The sequence below is a fragment of the Crocodylus porosus genome, unplaced genomic scaffold (genome assembly GCF_001723895.1).
Source record: "Crocodylus porosus isolate Cpor-Errol unplaced genomic scaffold, CroPor_comp1, whole genome shotgun sequence".
NCBI lineage: Eukaryota > Metazoa > Chordata > Crocodylia > Crocodylidae > Crocodylus > Crocodylus porosus.
In genome coordinates this window covers 36,381,095-36,403,640 of record NW_017728914.1, presented here as the reverse complement: position 1 = coordinate 36,403,640, position 22,546 = coordinate 36,381,095, and the positions used below count along the sequence as shown (strand labels likewise).

The window sequence follows — 22,546 nt, the reverse complement described above, 5'->3', positions numbered from 1 at the left end:
TAAGCTAGTTAATGTTCTCCTAGGACAGCTATAATATGCAATTCCTTCTCCTCTGCTTTCCTAAAAGTGATTTCCTCATGGGTAATGGAGATGAAGCCCCTGAATGCATCATTCTGCATGGTTTGAGAGGGCCCAACCAGTCTTATGGGTCTACATATCATACTCAGGAGAACCTGTATTAGGTCCAACCATGCTTTGCCCTGATCATTCTCCTTCCATTCAATCCTGCATTTCACACCCATCTCCATAATCTCACCTGTTCTTTGAAGCCAGAGTGGAGGAAGTAAAGGCCTGCCAGAAGTGTATTCAGGAGCTGATACTAACTTGTTATCACCAGCTATGATAAAGACGAATTGAACTGGGAAGCAGGCAGAGATTCTCTCCCGTTTACCTGGCAGTCTATTCCAGAAAGTGCAGGGTGCAACTTTTAGAGGGGCATCTCTGATTGTCATCTCCATCCCAGAGAAACAAAAGAACTGTGGGAATTCTCCTTCGTGTCCCCTTCTGGTGCTGCCTCAGGGATGCTATAGCTTAGCCTGCCTGCCAGTACAAATGCTCCTAGCCAGCCTTAACTGTATAATGGTCTCCTTTTTTGAATGCTGGTCAAGTCTTTGGTGGACTGTTTTGCACCTGAGTCTCAATCCCTAAGCATCAATGGAGCCCTGAGAGCAAAGACACTGTTATAATCTGTAAACTGCAACAAACACATATTGCTGGTGGTCTTTCTGGCACTTGCAATTGATGAATGTCATAAAGACAGAATTTTAACCTTAACTGAAGAGTCTAATGCATAAACATGGAGTCCAAGGTGAGTTCAGTAGAGGTTATTTCTTTGCAATTTTGAAGTTTCAGTGATTATCTCTGTAGACACATCTCCTTGTTTCTTATCTGGCTTTACCAGTTAAACCACAGAAGTGTTCTTTAAATATTGTCCGTTAGGCAATCGGGTGAAAGGGCAAGGCCATGTTGTGACTAGAGCATGAGACTGGGGTGGCAGACTACCTGGGTCATAGTCCAGCATATATTACCGGCCTGTAGGGTAATTTGTAAACCAACATTTTCAAAAGAGCTTACCAATTGTGGGTTTCTTCATTTTTTTCAGTTCCTGCTTGATCCACTGAGAAGTTGATATTCAAAGCTATTGATCACCTTCAATGTCAAATGAAAAGAAGAAATGATGTGGCAGCTCAGCATTTTAAAAAGTGTTCCAACTGTTAGAAGCATTTTAAAGTGAGATCCCACTATGGGATAATTAAGGAGAACTGGCACAATACCTAACTGTCAACCATGGGTCAGTCCACAATGTTTAAACAAACTGCTAATATCTTTCCATGCTTCCCTTGCAAAAATATTTTTCCATTTCAGTGTTATTTCCTTAGCAATAAAAGCTGTCTTTGTTTTGTTTTCTTTGATTTATTTTTGTTTCTCCTCTTGTTTTCTTGTGTCTTTATTTTATATTTATAAATACTTGTGGGTATCCACTGAGAAAGTTTTTTTGTTTTACTTCCCATCCCAAAAACATGTTATGCAAACTTGCTGCATGCTCTTAAATAAGCCAACAGTCAAGCAGGCCACAGAAAAAGCCCTTTTATCACTGCAGAATCATAGGATCTGAACATACTCTATGGGACATCTAGTCCAAGCCTCCACACACATGCAGGATGTGCTGTTCCCAAACCATCCCAAATGTATGCCCAGCCTCTTCTGGAAAACCTCCAGAGGAGATTGCACCACTTCCCTGGGCAGTTTGTTCCATTCTCCTCCTGTTCTTATATTGGGAAGGGTTTTCTGCAGATATAATCTAAATCTCCTCTGCTGGACTTTAAACCCATTATTACCACATGTATCCAGAGAATGGCCACTCTTTCTCTTCTTCATGGAAATTTGAGAACTGCTATCCCAGTACCTTTTTAGACTCAAAAAAACCCTTGTTAGATTCATGCACCCCCCCAAGAAAAATGCAGCCTCTGCTTCCAATTGTTTCTCTGACACCAGAAAAAAGATTAGAAGAATTATTCTGTTGCAAAGAACTCTGAAAGACCACGAGAGTTCAGAAAGTTTTTTATACCACATGAAATCACTGGGTTCATCTTGTGCCTCTCAGTCCAACAAGGCCAGGTTAATACAGAGAGAGGGGACACGCACCCCTTGAAAGGATCTTGCTACACCTCAGAGCACCTGGAGGAGAATTGCTGCACCAAGGGCTGATCTGGGGGAGTGCATCGGTACACTTGCCCTTTTATTCCTGGCCCACTCACAGTTTAAAACCAACTGCCTGGCAGGGGCAGCAGTATTTCATGGAATCATAGAAAATTTGGGTTGTGAGGGACCTTATGAGGTCACATCTAGTCCAACCCCTGCTCCAAGCAGGACCAGCCCCAACTACATCATCCCAGCCAAGGCTTTGTCCACCTGGGTCTTCAAAATCTCCAAGGATGGAGACTTCACCACTTTCTTGGGTAACCTGTCCCAGTGCTTTACTACCCTCCTGGTGAGAAAATTCTTCCTAATATCCAACCTCAACTTGCCTTGCTCCAACTGGAGCCCATTGCTCCTTGTCCTGTCATCTGCCCCCACTGAGACCAGTCCAGCTCCATCCTCTTTACAGCCCCCTGCAGGGAGTTGAAGGCTGCTATTCAATCCCCCTTGGTCTTCTCTTTAAACTAAATCAGCCCAGTTCCCCCAAATAAACCCAGTGTCCCCGAGCCAGGCCATGCTGGAACAGTCCCTTGACTTCATGAGGGTTGCCAATTCTGCTTGAATCTATCCTGGGAGGTTTCATCACACAACTCTTTCCTGCCCAGGGAAGGGGGTCGGACTCAATGACCTAATGAGGTCCGTTTCGACCTGAACATCGATGAAACTAGGACGCAACGACATTAATGCCCAATCTACTTGCGTAGATTGGTTATGAATCACGGTGCGTAGACTTTACACCAGGGAGGCGAGTGCACATGACAATTACATTTTAAAATCCCACCGGATGACTGCATACATCGGATTCAGCGTTTAAAATTTATGGTAAGGAACTATAAATATTAAGTGTTGAGTTCAGAGCTATCATTTTCTTTCCTGGAGATTTATCTTCAGTTCCTGGAGACTCCAGGGCTTTATGGCTCTTTGTCCTCTCCCTGATCCTTTCCAAGCGCCTCATATGTGAGGTGACCTTTTTTCAGGTCTTGCCCCCGCCCCATCCAGGGAGGCGGCGCTCTGCCTTCGTGTATCCGTCAGCTGCTCCTGGTCACGGACCTCCTCATTCAGTCTCATTTTGTCATGCACATTGTAGCAGTTTTAGGCTTCGCTCACCGATGGATTCCGGCACCCCCTGGCCCAGGCGTCAAGCTCGTTTCTTGTGAACCGGAGGAATGCAGTGGCTGCCCCCTCCATGGCCTGGCCTGGGTGTGGGTTGACACACTCTGGACACTGTAACCCTCCTTCTACAGGCCCTAAAAGAGGTCTGTGAAGCAGGAGGTGGCTCTGAACACGACTGGAACCGCTTCTTACCTCGGGGGTAGCCCCGACACGGCTCAGGAGACGTGATGGGGTGGCCCCTCAGAGGGACAACTACACCTCCCAGCTCTCCTCGCTCGGGAGGGCATAGGACTACAACTCCCAGTAGGCATTGCGCGGCCACCAGCTTCCGGCGGAAGCGGGCTCTGTGGCCGTGCTCGGTAGGACGGACTACGTGTCCCGGCAGGCCCCGCGGCGGCGTCGTGGTGCTTCCGGCGCCGCCGCCGTTGCCGTGGCCGGGCTGAGGCGAGCGGGCGGCGAGGGCCTGGCCTGGCGGTGCGGCCCGGGCCGCGGAACGGGACGGGGGCAGCGAGCGCCGTCGCCGCCGCCATGCTCAACATGTGGAAGGTCCGCGAGCTGGTGGACAAGGCGTGAGTATTATGGACTGTCGCGGGGGTCGCACTCCTGCCCCCCCTCCCAGTGCGGCGTCGGCCGTCCCTCCTGCCCCCTTGTGCTTCCTGCCTCGGGCTGTGCCCCCCCACTCCCACCATGCAGTGTGCGTTATTTACCGCTTAACCCCACTGGGCTTCTGCCTCCCTCCTCCCACTATGACTTATCGCCCCCCTTCACCTCTGGGCTTCTGCCCCCACCCCAGTATGGTTTCTCTGCCCCTCCCACACCCCCACGGATCTCTAGGTGTCGCGCCCCGCTCCCTCCTCCCCCCAGTTCTGGGTTTCTGTCCCCACCTCATGGCTTATCTACCCTCTTACCCTCAGCTTAAGGCTTCTGCCAACCCCCAGCATGGCTTATCTACTCCCTTCACCTCTAGGCGTCCCCCACAGCATGGCGTATCTACTCCAACCCGGTCCATGTCCCCAGTAGGGTATATCTGTGCCCCCCACCCCCACATAGGAGCCTCTAGGCTTCCTCTCCTCCCTTCCCCATGTGGCTTATGTGCCCCAACTCCAACCACACCTCCTTTCTGCTTCCACCTCCAGAGCGAATGTCCCCCTGCTCTGCCCAGTCCCTGAGGCTGCCCCACTCCCTTGTCCTGGGGTAGCTCTCTTCCTCAGTTTGGCAGCTGCTCCTTTTGACCCCCTCCCCTCTTGTTGGTGAAGACCCTCATCCTGGCCCTAAAGGTCCTGTTAAATGCTCTGAGAAGAAAGCCTCCTCTACCCATGTAAATAAATCCCCCCTTCCTTTCATTTCAACCCCCCAAACCCAGGTTCCCCTTATCGCTGCCACTGCACCAGACTCCAGGCTCTGAGCCCTAGCGTGAGTGCAACCAGGAAGTAAAACATGTTATCACAAGAAACTAGAAATAAAAAAATGCAGATGGTTTAGATACTTGCAGGTTTGCACCCCTCATCCCCCAAAAAGGTCATTCTTCCTTTTGCAGCCTTGGCTGACTTGGTAACTATTGGTGCCACCACCACTGCCATCTGTCACTCCCAAAGAATGTGACATGGGAGGGGTGGAGAGTGTTTCCCTACCCACCTTCAGTTGGGTGGGGGAGAAGAGGCTGAGAATTTAATCAGAAGTGCCTTTGTCTTGGAGAACTCGGTATTTGCATGAGTTACTGGCTTCAGTGTGGGAGTACCTGGATGATATCCTATACAGGAGACCAGACCGTATGATCTAATCTGTCTTTAGAAACCCATGAATGCACTATCTCAAGATGCAAGACTGTCTGAGTACTCTTCATTTACTCTTCTTTATGTTCAAAATGTTTATAACTAGCCTTCTTTATGTAAACTTTAGAAACAGCCAGTGCTTATTTACGCTGGTTGAGGCTTCATTTTGCTTCCTGGTGTTACCTGCCTTAGTACCCACTGAAATTACTCTAGGCTAAGAAGCAAAGTAGACTCTTAAAAACCGCTGTGAATAAGACTTCTGAGGAAGTTGTTTACTTTGCTTCAGCCTTGTTTCCTTTTATAGCAAGAATGTGATGCTTGCTGAAGGACGAGATGAGTTTTAATGGATCTTAGAAATAAAGCATGTAACACCCCTGATCAGCCTTCTGCCTGGTATTCCTGGGCCCAGCTCAACCGCCATGTTTTAAAAGGAAGCTTAGACACAGGCTTAGTTTTGTTTACAGCTAAATCTAGCAAACAAATATTTTCACTAGGCTTGTAAAAAATAAGAAAAGTGCTTTCTTTCCCTTGGACATATTTATTTTTAACCCAAACAACAGCATCATTGTGCTACATCTCTCTCTCTCAGATGATATTGTTGTAACCAAAGTGAAATGCTGGCAGTCATGTACCATATTTTTCATTATTTAAACTATTTACTTTTTAAAAGCTTCTCTGTTTGGGGGATTGACATTAGGCAAATTGGGGAACCACTTTTCAGAAATTTACTTGACCTGGAAGTAGAATTATCGCAGTAGCACTTCATAGAGTCTCTAATCACCATCCAGCCTACATTGTTTGGTGTGTACAGATTTGTATTGATATCTTGTGATACACTTCAACCACAGATACCAAAATGCCTTAAAAATGAGGAGATCTTGTGGAGGGGCTGAGCTCCTGTGACTTGTTCAAGTTTTTGCATCAAATGAGAATAGAGGGAATAGAATTCATGTATCTCTACTCTTTAGTATCCTATCCATTCACTTTGGCAACTTTAGTAGGTTCTCCATGCTATTTAAAAAAAACAACAACTCAGGTATCCAGAAATAGCTGCGCATTATTACAATACTGATTTTTTTTTTTTCCCCCCCCCCTTCCCTCCTCCCCAAGATTAACTAAAAAAAGGAATGGAGTTTTAATGGTGGTTTTAAACGTGTGGAAGTAACTTGACATCTTTAAAAAATAATTCAGAGTTGATGTTGCTGGTTTACTACCATAACCTAGCGAACTGTTAAATTTGTTTTCTTCATATGCAAATTCATAAAACTATCTCGATAAAGAAATGGAAACTGCATTTAAGCATTTATTTCTACTGCTTGGATTGTGTTGCATAGAGAAGACCCATATCCTTCACTTGGCCCTTGTGTGGCTTAGGACTCTGTTAAAGTAATCATGTTGATTTGTTAGATCAGATGTCAAGGTGGAGAACCAGCATATCTACATTTTTTTTTTTTAAGACTCAGGTGTCAAGAAAACCACAATGTTGGTTTATTGATCATATCAATTAAGTTACTGCTACTACTTATTATAATGAATTGATTCAAAATCTATGGGCTAAGTGCTTTTCAGACAGAAAATAAAAGGAAAAATATATTTTGTGTGCCATTATTTTATTTATAATCGAAAAATAGTGTAGGCCTGGCTAAAGTTTTGTTTGTGGTAGTACCTAGGAGATGAGATTGCAGATGAGATTGTCTTGTGCTAGGTATTCTGTTTAGACGCACAAAAACACTGTCCTTTCTCAAAAAGACCTAGTCTTAAGGCCTTGATCCTGCAGTTTGTTACAGGTTGGTGGCCCCCTGTGTCCACACAGAGATGCCTTTGGCTTCAACTTGGTGTAGGGATCCCAAATTGCAGGGTCGAGACCTAAATGTGGTGGCACTGATAGCCCAGTGTTAAATATAAACAAACTTTCTGCTGATTGTCTTCAGTTTCATTTAAGTGCCTGTATAACAACTGAAATTTTTAAAGATATTTTGAAAACAATAAGTTAAAAGTTAAGGGATATGATCAGGTAGGAATTCAGTTGTAAGAAGACAATTTTCCGTCAATTTCTACTCTGCTTATGTAAGATGACATGTCTTGTCATCCTTAAATTTAGGTTTTATTGGGCAGTTGCACTTGAGCAATAATTTTATACCATACCTCTACTGGTTGATTTTTTTTTTTGGAGTAGGTTGGTGCCCAAAGCAAACAAATACTGTAGCTTAGTTTGTTCATACGTGAGGTTTTTTCGTATGTCTGATTTTGTTCCTGCATCTTCTAAATAGAGTACCTAGTTTTCATAGAAAGAAGTTTAGGAAAAGAGTAAAAATGTCCCTAAACTTCTTGCATACAACGTTTCTTAGATGCAATGCGAACTATCTTTTTTTTTAACTTTTGAGTAACTTAATCCTGGAACAGATGGAAACCTTTTGATTCATGAGCCTGTGACATTTGTGTGTACTTCTTAAAATTAAATTAAATCAAGCAACATTTGAATGTGGTTGTCCTGTACTGAGCCAGTTTTTTTTCATTCTCTGTCTGACACCAAGGAGGGTTGTTTCTGATCATCATGTAAATAGCAAGGCTTCTCTTTTCCTTCTCCTAGGAATATCCAGGGTGCTTGGTGAGTCAGGTTGGTGAGTCAGGTAGCATCCTCCCTTCTGAATCACTGCAGCAGGAGTGCCCTGGCAGATTTTTATTGAGCAGTCTGTTGTCAGAGGCGTAGGACAGTTGCAGTAGGAACGCTTAGCCGATACAGCTTTGCTACTCGGCTATACTGGCAAAACCCACCTAATGTGGATGCAGCTCAGTCTGACAAAAACAGACTGTTGCCAATATAGTTCTGTGGTTATGGGCATTTGCTGCTATTGCTGTGTCACAAGATGGTTGCTGCTTATCAGACCTCTTACCAGAATGGTTCTTCTAGCAAAATTTTGAAATGTAGCCTTAGTCTTTTTAATTTGATATAAAATTTAGGCCTGAACTCCTTTAAACAAAAATTTAGGGGCCTGTCCACATGACATCAGACCATGCTGGGGAACAGTGCTGTGAAGGTATGCTCCACCGATTCACCCCCCAATACTTAGAGTCAAAATCCATAATGTAACTACAGTTACAGCAGTAGTTGGCACGTTCACTGTTGCTCTAATAAGGACACGGAAGCCTGAGAGCAATGTTGGGCATGTCCCAAACATGCACTTGAGATCGTTTACATTGCAGTTTCTTGGCACTTGGCATGGGTAGAGCAGAAGTGAGTGGGTTGGATATATGTTTGTGGTTGCACTCCCTAGCATGGTCCAATCATGTATAGAAGGCCTTGAAGTATTTTGTAATTTCTGTGTATCTTGGTTATTTCCTCTTTTTCACTTGTTGTGCACATACTATATTCAACCAGGTTGCATGAGATTTTCATACTTTGTACAAAAAATTCTAAAAGCAAGAAGACTAAGAAACCCTGTCATTATAGACCCCTTAATACTTTTTCCCCCATGGGAATGGGAGTGTTAGCTCAGCCTATTTGCTAAATCCCGATTTAAGTTATTATACTAAATATCTGCCTGTTACTCCACTTAAAATTGGCTGTGGTATTTTTAACTTTCTCTAGACTGAATTGTTTGCCAAGCGTTGCTGTGTACTGCTTTACTACTGTTGCAGTTTTTTTCCTCTGAAGTGGCTTCATTAAAGTAAAGGGGACATCATTCTTTTGTCTATGTGTGTATATAACTGGGAGGGAAATGGTTGGAATCCTTTGGGGAACTGAACCTTCTGCATATATATTTAAAGTGTCATTGTAATTCAATGCATAGACTAAGAAGTTTCCCTTGCAAAGGCTTTTAGAGCACATTGATAAGTCAGATGGAAGGAAAATGCTAACCTTTTGGACCCACTGAGGTTGGATCGTTACTTGTGTCACAATCTGATGACTTCACAGCTAGTGGCCTCACTTTCTGCAGCGTTTGATTCGTACACTGCTCTAAGCATCTCTAATCCAGTGAATACGTATGACTTCTGGAGAGAGAAACAGACTGTTAATAATATTTCTGTTAATTTTAAAATCATATGTTGTCAAACATTTCCCCCCCCTTATAAAACTTGGAATAAGATGCTTAAAATCAAGGTTAGCCTGGTGGCCTGGGCGGAGGCAGGGGGCACAGATGTAGCCTGGGAGAGGTTAAATGGCAGCTGCCTGGGATTGTTGGTGCAGTTCTCAAACTCAAGGGCTAAACGTAGCCACAGCTTGACTACTACCCCCTAGGCCACCATTCAGTTTGGAGTCTTTGGTCACCAGTGTCAGCTAAAACTAGCAGCAGGGGAAAAGGTGGGGGTGGGTGCCAGCAGCAGTGCTGTTCACCATGTGGTTTCTGGAGCTACGCTGACACGGAGGCTCTGGCAGCTACACTAACAAGCTGCCACCAGAGATGGGTCATGCAGCCTGTGAGAAACCCAACAATCTGGACCTGGCCTGCAGAGCCAAATGAGCTACGCACCTCTGGCCTACACCACTATTTTGCTGGTCCTGCTGAGAAATAGAGGTGTATTGAGGACTGGGTATTCCAAACATTTTCACTCTTCATTTCATTTAGATTACAGTTTATATCAGGGGTGTCAAACTGAGCTGGCCCTGAGAGCCAGATGACTGGCATGGGGTCAGTTCACAGGCTGAATTGGGCCCACAAACCTCCCCCCTCTCCCTCAGCATACCTGCTCCAGTGGATGCTCCTGCTGGTCTGCAACCCATACTGCGTGTGGCACAAATCCCAGAGCCACTGTGTGTTGCAGTTTGGATAAAATGGCAGCTGCACTGCATGCAGTGGCCAGACTGTGCTGCATGTGGTGCCTGGCCTGACAGCTCCGGGATTGCACTGCACTCGGCACCTTCTCCATCCAGTTGAGGACCCATGCTGTACGCAGTGCCTGCAGGGGCTGCATGCAGTTCAGGTCCTGGACTGGCTGGAGTGGGCACTGTGTGGCATGCTCCCCAGAGCAAGTGGTGCAGTCCAGCCAGGGCACTCATGCCACGCGGTGCGGCTGCTGCTCCAGCTATTCCAGTATTTGCACATGCGTGGCTGGGGTCCCAGAACAACTGGAGCAGCCACCAGCTTGGCTATTCTGTGGAAGAGGATGGATCTCGTGGCCCCATGCCACAGACATGCATACTGTGCCTCATGTGAGTCTGATCAGATCCAGAAGTATGGCCTGTGGGCCATATGTTTGACACCAGTGGGTTGAATGGATGAATTAGTTGGATGTAAGGCTTGAAGCGGGGTCGCTACTTTATGTATATTTTAGTTTGATCAGATAAACCTAATACAGGCAGGAGTCAGGTTCTGCACAAATCATACAGGGCAGTTTCACCCAGTTGTGGTAGTGTCTGTGCTGCAGCACCTCTGAAAAAGTCTCGTGGCATCTTGAGCCCCGGCACCTTGGTTGAGAACTGACCATTCGGAAAAAAGCTGCAAAAGGAAACACTTGGGCATGGGTTGGACATCTGCTCCTCCCAGCAATTTTAGTTGGAAACACAATATGCATGTTCGTCTTCAAAACAACACCCAGATGCATAGACCTCTGAATTACCCCATTTTACGGGTGGGAAATCCAAAGCACAGGTGGTGAGTTGGTCAACTCCGTACTGTGAGCCAATGATAATGAAGACTAATCAGGAATTCCTGGCTCTTGGCTGCATGCTGTTGACTGCTAACCTGTGCTAAGCCTATACTATATCTAGTAACACAGAATTGCATACCAGTGATTTACCCTACAATTATATACGGCTCGTTTCATGTTCAGCTGCTTATTGCTTGTACTTTTTGTTGATGTTTGACCAACATGTAACTAGAAACACTTCTGCCAGTTTTTTCCTTATGCCTGTAATTGTTGTGTGTGTTTACAGGCAATTTTCTTTTTGGTTCATGGATTTGTCCACCCAGAGCATTTAAGCCATTCCATGACTAAGTACTGCTCATTGGTTTAGTAATAGCAGGTATTATGGTAAATGATCTGTCACATGTATCCAACTGGAGGGTAAATAACTGTTTAATACCCATCTACCGCTGTCTGACCTCCCTGTAAACTCCCTTCCTCCTGTTCCAGGGTCATTTAATTTTACCTTATATTTAAGATTTATTTTGGCCTGCATAAGCAAGCTCTCTAGAGCAAGGAGCAATTTGATCAGTTGTATGTAAGGGACAGTTAACCCTCACTGCATGAGTTATCCTCCCATTGCTGCTTTATGAGACCTCCTGGTGATAGCTGCGTTAACAATGAACGTTTTGTACCATTATTACAAGCAAGGTGATTGTTATTATGTGTAGCCTTCTGTGGACTTGTCCTCTGCCCTATTACAAGCAATGCTGGGGGGGAAGGGGGATAAGGAATACAATGTTGGGGATGTGAATAAAGACTATTGCAGAGCTACATGATGCACGCAAGTGTAGTGTGTCTACCAAGCATTTCTGTCGCCAGTAGCGCCCCTATTAGAGCCCTTGTTTCTTGTAGAGTTGAATGAACTGCTTGGAAATGCATTTAAGCTGAAGCTGTTCTCTAAAAGCTTTCAAGGTACTTGCCCACTTTTTTTTTTCTTTTTAAATTCATGTTAAAGTTTGTTTAAGTCATGGAGGTGTGTCTTTTGATCTTTGCTGACAAGAATCTTTGAAAGGATGTAAACTGTGTTGGGTATGTGGTAAAGGATGTGTTTTTTTTCCCCTACCAAAAATAGTCCAGTAAAACAACATCCTTAAAGTAAGGGTGAGATGTATAAATGATGAACCAGTATTTTTAATGCATAAGTATTATGTTGATACATACATTCTTGTATATGTGTACTATATATAGAGTAGAAGTCATGACCACAGAATACTTGTAATATAGATACTTTTTGAAACATAAATTATGGTCATCAGTAAAACAGATTCAATATTATTCCATATTATGAGGTCTGTGTTTCACCACTTCGGCATGATTCTGTTTTGTTAAATCATTTTGTGCTTCCTGGGAATTTAAGAATCAGTGTAACAGTAGAATCTTCTTCCAAAGGACAAAGTTTTGGAAGGGTTATAAACCCACGTGCATCAGGACAAAAGCCAGCATTCTGTATAGGTACAAGGAAGAATTTCACGGTTGTCTACTACAGGGTTTCTTGCACTTTTCTGGCTGAAGCATATGTCTGTCAGTGTCGGACAAACATCTGATCAGATCAAATGTGGCCATTTTTGTGGTCTTGGAGCGCCTGTCTCTGAAATATTAACAAAATTTTATGGTGCATGTAAATGAACAAGTAGCTCTAGCAGTACAGTATGCATAAGGGTGGTTTATATGGCTGAAAAAAATTATTCCAAATGATGCCATTTGTTCCTTAAATTACCATCTTGTGCTTAGCTATTCCAGACAGCTTGGAAAAATGCATTGTTAGGTGCTGTGTAGACAGTGATTTGTAACCTGCACTGAAACTGCTGCAATATGTAAATAGCACTTAACAGAAAATATGTTGTTCTGCAGCGTTAATGTTAAGTGATCTAACCGAGCAAGTGATTTTACGTACTTAAGTGACTCGACTCTTTCATTATTTTCTTCAAATTGTATCACAAAGCTTGTGTACCTTCATAACTCATCCTCTCAAGCACTGCTCTTATTATTTGATCTTGTTATGCCCCTTTCATCTCCTAGGTTGAAGCTCCTGCCTGGAGTATGAATGATAACAATGTGACAACAAGATAAGCACTTCATTGTATGCTCATTTTAGTTCTAGAAAGTGGAAATTGGTCATATCAAAGCATCTTGCATTCTTCAAGCACTGTGCAAACACGCTAACTTTGGTGTTGTTTCCTTTTCATAAGTAAGGGAAGTTGGGCAGAGATGGAGCACCTTCTCCAGTGTCCTACAGTGCAACTGCAGCAGAACTGGGATTAGAAATGAGCTGTGCTTCGCTCCCAGCCTTAAGCTAATTCTCCAGATCATGCTGCAATGCCTAGTACGGTGCATTGTAAAATAATATTATTGTATCCAAGAATCTTTCTTCCAAAGCACATTTAATTCTTCCCCATTGTATAAAATATGAGACTCTTCTAATCAGGACTCTGATTTCGATGCATCTCTTTTACCTAAGCCTCACAGCTGTCACTAAATGGTTTGAATTCCAAGGGAAGAATCCTGTGCTTGCATTGCATTTGTTTCCTCTTATTTCAGCATGTATCTAAACTATGCAGCAACTGGTTTTCACACTGATTCATGTCTTGGGGTGCATATTGCCACACTTTGTTCCAGCAGAGATCCAAGTGGGGTCCTTTGGCCAGCTTTCTCTTCCCCTTGGGAAGACAGTGAGCACATTTACACTGGTGAAGGTAGCTGCTGATGGCCAATTTTTCTGCATAATAGAGGATACATTCAGAGGGATCCATCTTTGCATCCAACTAAAATAGCTCTGTTGCATTGGATACTTTTTGGCAATTTTAGGAAAGAGAAAGTAGACTACTTTCCCTCTTGAGTGACAAACTTTCATGTGCCTCTAATACTAGTTGACTGGCTATTATCAGTGGGGCTGTCAACTAGAGTGATATATTTTAAAAGACTGTACAGTTCCTGCACCAGTACAGGTGGAGTTAAACTGTTTTACTCGTGTTTAAAAATCAATTATCACACTACAGCAATTGACAGATAAATCTGTTGCATTTGTTCAGCGTAACCCTAGTCAGAGTGGTATAATTGTTTTATCTACCTACACTTGAACTTGGTGGCGGTTCCATACAAGAATCTTGGTAACAAAAACAAGAACTTTCCTTGGCTGCAGGGTATCCTTTTTCACCTCCATGTGTCAGGCGGCAAAGCCTTTTACAACTAATGGCTGTTTTATGAGGAAAAACTATTTGCTTACTGAAAAATACCTTAATTCTGGTCTCTTTCAGATTCCCATCCCTAAATAAAAGGAATATTTTTGTTGAGTATCTGAAAGAATGTTCAGCAGTAAATGATGGTGATTGAAAGCATAATAATAGCTCTACTCATATTCCAGATGCAAACATTTTAATGTGCATTTTGATTGCCATGTCACTGAGGTTTCAGATCTGTTGATCTACTTAAGCTCTCCTGAGAAGTAGCCTTAGTAACCTGATGAGTCTTTTCTCCCATTAAAAAAAGTTACAGAGCCAGTCTCCCATGTAAAACCCAACTACCTTTTTAATGAAATACAAATAATAACAAAACAGGAACAAGCAGCCAGATAATTCTTCCTTCAGTGCACGTACGACTCCCCTTGTTAGTGAATGTTATATATGTGTGGTAGGGGCCAAATAAAACTCTTTGGTTAACTGCTGCTGGAGACATTGGTTCATGTTCCGAGCCTCCTCAATGAAAATTTCACCAGTTATATCAGATCAAAATAAAAATATACGTCAGCGTTCCATAAAAGGATGTAAAATAACACTGCAAAGCTTTGTCTGAGGTGACATTAAATAGATCATCTAGGGTAGTTCAAATGAAGTGGATATTGAGATTTGACAGTAGTCCACTTAAAGCAGTTTATACTCTTTTGTGTTTAAATATATTCAAACCAAGTAAACTAGAAATTGTATTTATTTGGTCCTTGTGAAGATGTCTTCTAGTTAAAATTTTTGAAGGTCTACGTCTGACTTCTCATTCAGATCAAAAGTTGCTTTATGGAATCTCTGAGTCCAACGAGCACTTTTATCTGGCTTATTTTAGAGTGAGTTAATATTTTCATATAGTAAAGATGAATAAGTGAGGCTATGGTCATTGGATGACTGGTGTAAATTTTTGTGTTGGATTTTGTAGCGCTTCTAAGTTTTGAAACTCTTCTTTTCCCTCCATTAGTTTGGGGCATTGATATTTGAATTAATGGTTGGTTCTTGATATTAGGGATCCTGGGAAAAGCTAAAAAGTTCCAACTTTCACAGCACTCATTCTTGAGGGTTCAAACTGTTAAGATCATTTCCATCTTAAATTTATGATTTTCAAAATGTAGTAAGAGAAAAATCTAATGGAAAGACCAAAGTTCCTTGGCGATCTTTTTATCCAGCAAATACATTGGTGAGTCAAAGGAAGCATTTTGAAAGTGGAACATTCCCAAGTCCAGGTCAAGCTAGAATAATGGCTGTGAAAGTAGAGAAGCCTAGTAGGTCTGACAAAAGACAGGCTACAGATGTAAAATGAGATTTTTAATTTCACTTCCTCCCTATCCCACCATCATATATTTGCAGATAACTTCAGGTGAACTTCATGAGAACCCATTTGGATATGGTAGTGATGAATATTGATAAAAGTGTGGATAGATTGGAATATGATATGAATGATGAGTTTAATTGGTGCTTATCTCTTTATTTGCCACTCATGCATGTAGTTCCTATTTAACTTTAACTTTTTATGACTTGTGAAGGATTTAAAATCTTGGAAGTGTGACATAATATAATGCAGGTAGTTGGCATCCTTGTGATCTTTAATCACTCCTAAACACAGGACTGGAATAGCAGGGTTATTTAATGCATCATTACAAGTGTGGATTTTCAGCATAGGTAAATCGGAGAAGCCAGGAATCTCCACTTTGTTTTTAATCTAAACCAAAATTTAGTCAGTGTCTCTAGAGACAAAACAGGTTATTTTACTCATTCATTGCACCAATTCCCTGGAATTACTTTCGACTTGATACCTAGGAGGTGATGTATAACTTTCGAAGTGCAATGTTCAGCATACTTTGTAGTACTGATGTTTGCTCCTAATGATAAGAGATCAAGTTCTGAGGAACTCTGTGAGTGCCTATCCAGCAACATCAGGTCAAAACTACTGTTTAAAGATATGGTATAAAACGGCCGCTAGTCATACATGGAAATAAACAGTGTTCTGTTGCTGTATTAACCCTTTTTATACACTAAAGTTGAAATATATCCAGTTGTAAAATTAACATTTTGACCATATTCCTCAGGCTTTTTATTCTTTGTTACAAATCTTGTTATGAATTAAGTTAGCATTTGAATATAATTTAGCTAACCTGGAATAATGTCAAACTAATGTAGGACAAAAAGGAGGAAAGACTAGATAATTTGAATAATCACAGCACTGCTTACTACTTGTTCAGCTCGTTCATTGGTTCGCTTCCCACTCTTGCAGCATATCTCATCTTCTTGACACAGCTGTCAAAGATATTCACAGGATACAGACAGAGATTAATAGGTGCTGGGTATTCTTAACTCTTTGTGGATTTTAGATGCCCAGCTCAAATAGGAGTAAATGGATATTGTTCCATTATAATCCATCCTTTAGAATGGAATGTGTAATTGCCATAATGAATGGGAATGCATCTGACTTACTCCACTTAAAAAAAGGGAGCCCAAGTCTTTCTTTAAACTGCCCTCTGCTCTTCCTTTTTAAAAGATAATAAGGTTAAGTATTTTTGTAGAGTAAAGATCCAGTTTAGAGATACCAGTGTTGATTGAGAATTATGATTATTGCTAGGTTTAAAGAGATTGCAATCCAAAGAACTAGGTTTCAACTAAATAACTTGGAACTGATTAAGTTACAGTTACTTTGATATCTGCTAGGCTTATGTAATCATTCCACTGTCTTTTGGATTTCAAAGGCTTTGATGGTTAGATAATTCTGGCAATAAGTCTGAATGTGACTGGCTAGTTAGTGTTCACGAATTCTGTGCACTGAAAAGTCCTTCGTAAGAGCAAGCTTTTATTGAGATGAGGTCATGCAGTAATATTTAATGTCTGGATTATGACAATAGAGCTTTTGGTTGCCAAAACAGTTACTCCTAGTGTGATGGTTTTAGGGCAGTTGTGTAGGCCTCAGTGGTCATGGTGTTAGATTGGACTGCAAATCATTAGGTTAGGGCCTCTCCCCACTTATCCTAACTCTCATTCTGTTTCAGACTCCTGACTCTTAACTTTCCCAGCTGTTATCTTCTTATCACCATTGCTCTTCTGGGCTGTATTTCTACTGTCTATTTTTAGGGGGCAGGCTCTGATAACTTGTGATAGATAGGGTCCACACACTGAAGTATGTGAGTGCACATTTGGTGATCACACCTGCTGTGTAAACTGCCACATATGAGAGAGAGGCTAAGTGCATGTAGTTGTGTTAGGAACACTAGAGAGATGTATTTGTTTTTAAGGCTTATAGAAAATTAACTAATTAAGATTAATACTTGTGTGGAATACTAGTTTAGAATAGTTGAGGAAATCTGGTTTATATAGGTCACACTACTGGTGACTTCCAGCTAGTACAGTGTAATAAGGTTGCAGTGTATGACTGCAGAAAATGATGGAAAGAATTTGCTTTCCAATAGAAGGTGGAGTATTTTCATGACTTAACTGGAGCAATTATGCAACTTGTTTCTTGTTGCATAAAACCATTATACTTTCACCTGCAGCAGCTTAAACTTTAGAAGTGGAAAGTGGATTCCTTCAATCTTACTTTAAACCGTTAGTTTATTTGTTATGCAACACACTTGGAATATTTTTCAGTCGTTTATTTAATAGTTGCAGTGCCTAAATTATGATGTATAGGAAAAACCTACATAATTTTAAGTACAATCAGGCAAAAAAAGCATTTTAAGTTCTAGATGCATTGTTTCCCTTCAGATGATCTACTCACTTTGTGCTCATGCAGAAGCAGGCTGCGATGCAAGTGAAACCTGTTTGTGTTTTGTCTCTTTCAGACTTAATGGTTATTTGATCTACTAGTGGAACCAGTTTAACAAATGATACCTCTGAAAGGAGAGGAAACTTCTTTGTCCTCTAAACAAGCAGGGCTTGGCATTTAAAAAACCCACTCTGTAAATAATCTTGGCAGCCAAGTTGGGCAATGCAGAATATGTTTGTTTAGCTATCCCAGCTGTATTTTTAGCTTTGCTTCAGTTAAGCAAATAAATTACAACTTTCATTAGTCTTTTATTTCAACTTAATATTCTTATATGAGTATTCATTAGTATTTTAATGCATCTCTTATCCTGAATGGTCCAGTCTCACAGTTGTAGTAGTACCTAATCTATGTGTCATAGTTCAGTGTGAATTAATGCAAATGGTAAGTAGTCAGTAATTGCAGGATTTGGGGGGTTTTATTATGGCTTATGGATTTTGTTCAACTGTTTGTAAAACAAGGAGGTTTCTAGGTCTGATCCTATTGCATTGAAAGTATGTTTTTGGGGGATTTTTTTTGTTAAGGCAAATGAGTATTGAATAGACCTTTTATTTTAAGGTTATGATAACTATGCTGCTTACTCTACAAGCAAGTGAGGGGAGGCTTTTTCACTAAAGGAAAGCCTAAGAAGAATGGGTGGCCTTTTCTTCTTCTTTTTTTTTTTTTTCAGAACTTCTAGTTAATATAAGTGACTCATGTGAGAAAAAGGTGAAGGCAAACTAGGCCAGATAATCTGATTCCAAAAAAAGTATTACACATTTTCAATACTGGTTGTCATCTTCAGCAACCCTTCAGAGCTGAGAGAGGACAATCATGGAAGATAATCTTTCTATGCAAAATGGGTGGCTCCAGATTCTTGATTCAGTCTGCAACACACTGTTTCTGCTGTTTCCACTCTTTCATCTCCTGCCGTCATCGTGAGGCTTCAGAGTGCTGAGATCCTTGCAGCAGTCTCTTTCTGCATTTGGAGTGGGCCTGGGCAAAAGTCTCCCATGAGCTGAAGTCGATGTGCATTTTTTCATGTTGGCTTTGCGGTTGTCCTTGAACTGCTTTCTTTGCCCTCCTCTTGAGTATACATCTTGACTGATCTGGGAAAATAAGACTTACTTCAGGGGTCTGGAGTCGGACATCCAGATGACATGACTGGCTCTGCAAAGTTCATGTCAGACAATCATTGCCTCAATGCTCATGGTATTTGCTTGCAAGCGGACGCTAATTTGGTGCATCTGTCTTTCTACTGGATTCCAAGGATCTTCTGCAGGCAGCATTGATGGTAATTCTCTTGCAACTTGAGGCATCTCCTGTATGTTGTCTGTGCCTGAGCTCCATGCAGTAAGTCAGGGATCACAACTGGTTTCAGATCTGATGCCATAATTTTCGAACACCCGTTTCCTCAGGTGTCTGAAGGTTGCATTTGCACATCTGAGGTGATGTTAGATTTTTTCGTTGATGTTGGCCCTTTATGAGAGATGACCCTTATGGCTTCTATAGTATGGGAAATGCTCAGCGTTGTTCAGAGACTTGCCATGAATCTGAATTACCAGAGCTGGAGACCGCTCATTAAGGGCTTGTTAGTGGAGGACCTTAGTCCTCTGAATGTTAAGCGTTGGTCCTGTTTTCTTGTATGCCTCAGTAAAGATGTTGATGATTGCCTGAAGGTGCTTCCAAGTGAACACAGACTACAGCATCATCAGTATACTCAAGCTCACTGATTGAGGTTGGGGTGGTCTTGGCTTTGGTTTGGGGTTGGCTGAGATTAAACAGTTTACCATCCTTTTGGTAGTTTAGCTCCACTCCAACTGGAAGCTTATTGGTGGTCAGATGTAGCATCACAGTAAGGAATATCGAGAAGACCATTAGAGCGATGATGCAGCCTCGCTTAACTCCCGTCTTAATCTCAAAGAGATCTGTGATAGATCTGTTACTGAGAACTATCGCTTGCATGCAGTCACGGAGCAGGCAGAGACTGGTGATGAATTTCGGTGGGCATCCATGCTTCAGAAGGATCCTCTACAGCACTTCTTGGTGCAGAAGTGCTGGGTTCCCTTTACAAAGGATATTGCGCAAGATTGTAAAGGGAACTTGGCAAAAATATATTCCGGCAAGACCTGAGTAAAGCAGTTGACTATAGGAGCTGGGATGGGAGGATTGTATAAATGGATTTGTCTGAAAGCCAGTAATCACAGGATAGTAAAATGCAATGCATTTAGACCAGGGTATTCTTCATTAGGATATTACAGAAATCACCTGTGTTTTGCTTGCTGTTACTGACTTTCTGGGAAGAAGGCTAAATAGCACGTCCAGTAAATTCTGATACTGAACTGGGAAATGTTTCAAACATTAGCAAGCATAAAAAATAATACTAAAGGCCCCAGAATGGCCAGAAATGTGGGCAAGAAACAATAAAATGTGATTCGTCTTGGCAAAATGCTAGGCGATGCATCTAGGGAAAAATAATCTGAAATACAGGTATTTGGTTGCACACCAGTAATGCTGAAAGACACCTGGTTTGATGAAGCAAAACACAGTCATTATAAGCTTGTAATGTGATATGGAAAAGAAGCCTGACTTTGCTAGGGAATAAATCTTTTCTCTGTCTGGTGGTCGAGGTTAGTTCATGATCTAATTTTAGGAGCAGGTTTAATAGTCTTTAGCTTTCAGCTTGGTTTCTTCAGTAGTCAACACATCTCTAGATCCTTTGTTGTCAGGGAGACGGGCCAGAGGACCTGAAGTCTTAAAACATTAATAATGTTTCTCTGCACCACAGGTACTGTACCAGGCCGTATGTATTCGTGTTCACAAGGTGCTCAGGTATTATATTACAGCTGTGGAAGCCATACAAGTACCTAGATCATTAATACCAAGAAGCTAATATTTTGATGAGTTGGAGAGTGGAATTAGTCATTCAGAAGGTGAGGCTTTCCAAAGAGGGTGCACAAGTATGTACAACTGTTTCAAGAACTGGCTAATATGCTTGCATCAAACATTTCAAACAGCTTATTGTACTTTGTTTGAGGATGACCCACTGGCCTTCCTGCAAAGAATTGAAGTAGGGACCTCCAGAAGTGAAAACATGAGCTGCCGCAGCCAAGAGCCAGAGCTGAGGACTGAAACCACTTCTGTCCTCTCTGAATTGAAACAGAAGCACTTGAAACATCAGCTCAGATTAACTCTTCTCAAGTTATCCTGACTCTGTAAGAGTGTTCACACTACAAAACAAAGCTGGAGCTGCACAAGGAGTGAATTAGTCAAACCTCTATTAATAGCACAGAATAATTTGAGTCCTTTCTGTATTAATGGGTTTAATGTCAGTAATGTTCAGTCTTTATACCAGCCTTATGAATGGGTCAGCTTAATTTAAGGCCCCACTCAATTTGAGCTGGATCATTTGCATGTGAATTGGAGTTGTTAGGGCCAACACTTAGCTTATACTTCAAGCTAACTTTTCAGTAAAGATAAACTCTATGATGGTACTTGTTCAACTACTTACAATCCTTTTAAAGTTGATATTTTTCTAAGATGAGACTTCTCTTTTATTGTGAAATGTGTTCATGTTTTTTTGGTCTACCGCAGCCCCTTGCATCCATTAATTCTTAGATTATTGAATCCTAACTTTATTCCAGCATCCAAGAGCTGTGCACTGACCACTGACTGAAATCTCTCCCTAACAGTTTCTTCCTGTTTTGCAGAGTAAATTCTCACATGCCCGTAGTTACTCAGCTAATACTTTCCAAGTGTTTATCATTTCAAGAATTTTCTTTGGCAAGCTTTATTAGTTGTAAATTGCCAGTGGATCAGTCATATGATTTTGTTATGTTATGAAAGCTGTGATGTAATGTCTTGTATGCTTTAAGGGAACACAGTTGAGATCAGCAAATAAAGATACTGGTCTGTTGAGGACTCTTTCAAGATTTCATAATCTTGAAGTGGAGGTAACAAATTCCCACATACCTGTTTCTACATGTAATGTCATGAGCTGTTAATAAAATGGCAGCTTAGCTAGCTACTCTGGAATAACCCTGTACTGATTTCCACAGATCTGATCTCACAGGTTAGTATTGTCAGGAACACTAAGCACATTCAAAACCTTCAGCCAGTTCTGTTTAAAAGCAGCTGTATAAAATTACTAGTGCTGTTTTCCTCCTACAAAATGAGCAAGCATGTTAAAAACCCAAGTTTCCTCCTGAAACTTGTTTTTGTCACTCCCTCCCCCCTCCCCCCCATGGAGTCCTTTTACTGGTAGGCCTGCATCTACTTGATGTATTTCTCTTCAAGCTAAATCAGATTTTTTTTTTTTTTTTTTTAAGGAATTGACTTGAGCTCTGATCCTGCAAGGTGACCTGGTTGGGTTTACCCCATATGTGAAGTCTTTTGTGTGTTATGGTACTCCAAGTAGGCTTCAAGGATTCACTTGTGGTGTCAGGGCCTTAAAGTAATAATTTAATAGCTTGTAATTATACTGGAGGAAGGTAGCATTGAAAACTTTCTGTTCAGACAGCAACATGTGTACACAGCAATTTATGAAGGCGCATGAAATTATAGCTTTTCTCCACTAATGTATAATTTCAGCAGTAACAAACGCAGCAAGGCACGAACCATGAGCAGCCAGAGGTGGGATTTAAAGGGAGTGCTGCGAAATACGCTCATGTGTTATGTTGGTTCCTTTTGTCTCTTACAAATCATTCAGAAATTTAGTTCTCTTGTATTGCAGTGGTATCTAGAAACTTGATCATAGATTTCATAGATGCTAGGGTCGGAAGGGACCTCAATAGATCATCGAGTCTGACCCCCTGCATAAGCAGGAAAGAGTGCTGGGCCTACATTACCCC

The 22,546-nt window shown here is 41.8% G+C and overlaps 1 protein-coding gene across 2 annotated transcripts in view; it reads left to right on the top strand.

The window, feature by feature from the left end:
• Nucleotides 1-3,735: 3,735 nt before the first annotated feature.
• Nucleotides 3,736-22,546, top strand: part of CLINT1 (clathrin interactor 1) — a 64,522-nt gene continuing 45,711 nt past the window's right edge. For both annotated transcript variants that reach the window (XM_019535295.1, XM_019535294.1), the window contains exon 1: nt 3,736-3,881. In XM_019535295.1, coding sequence (XP_019390840.1) covers nt 3,841-3,881 — 41 coding nt within the window. In that variant the 5' untranslated portion in view covers nt 3,736-3,840. The remainder of the gene's footprint in view (nt 3,882-22,546) is intronic.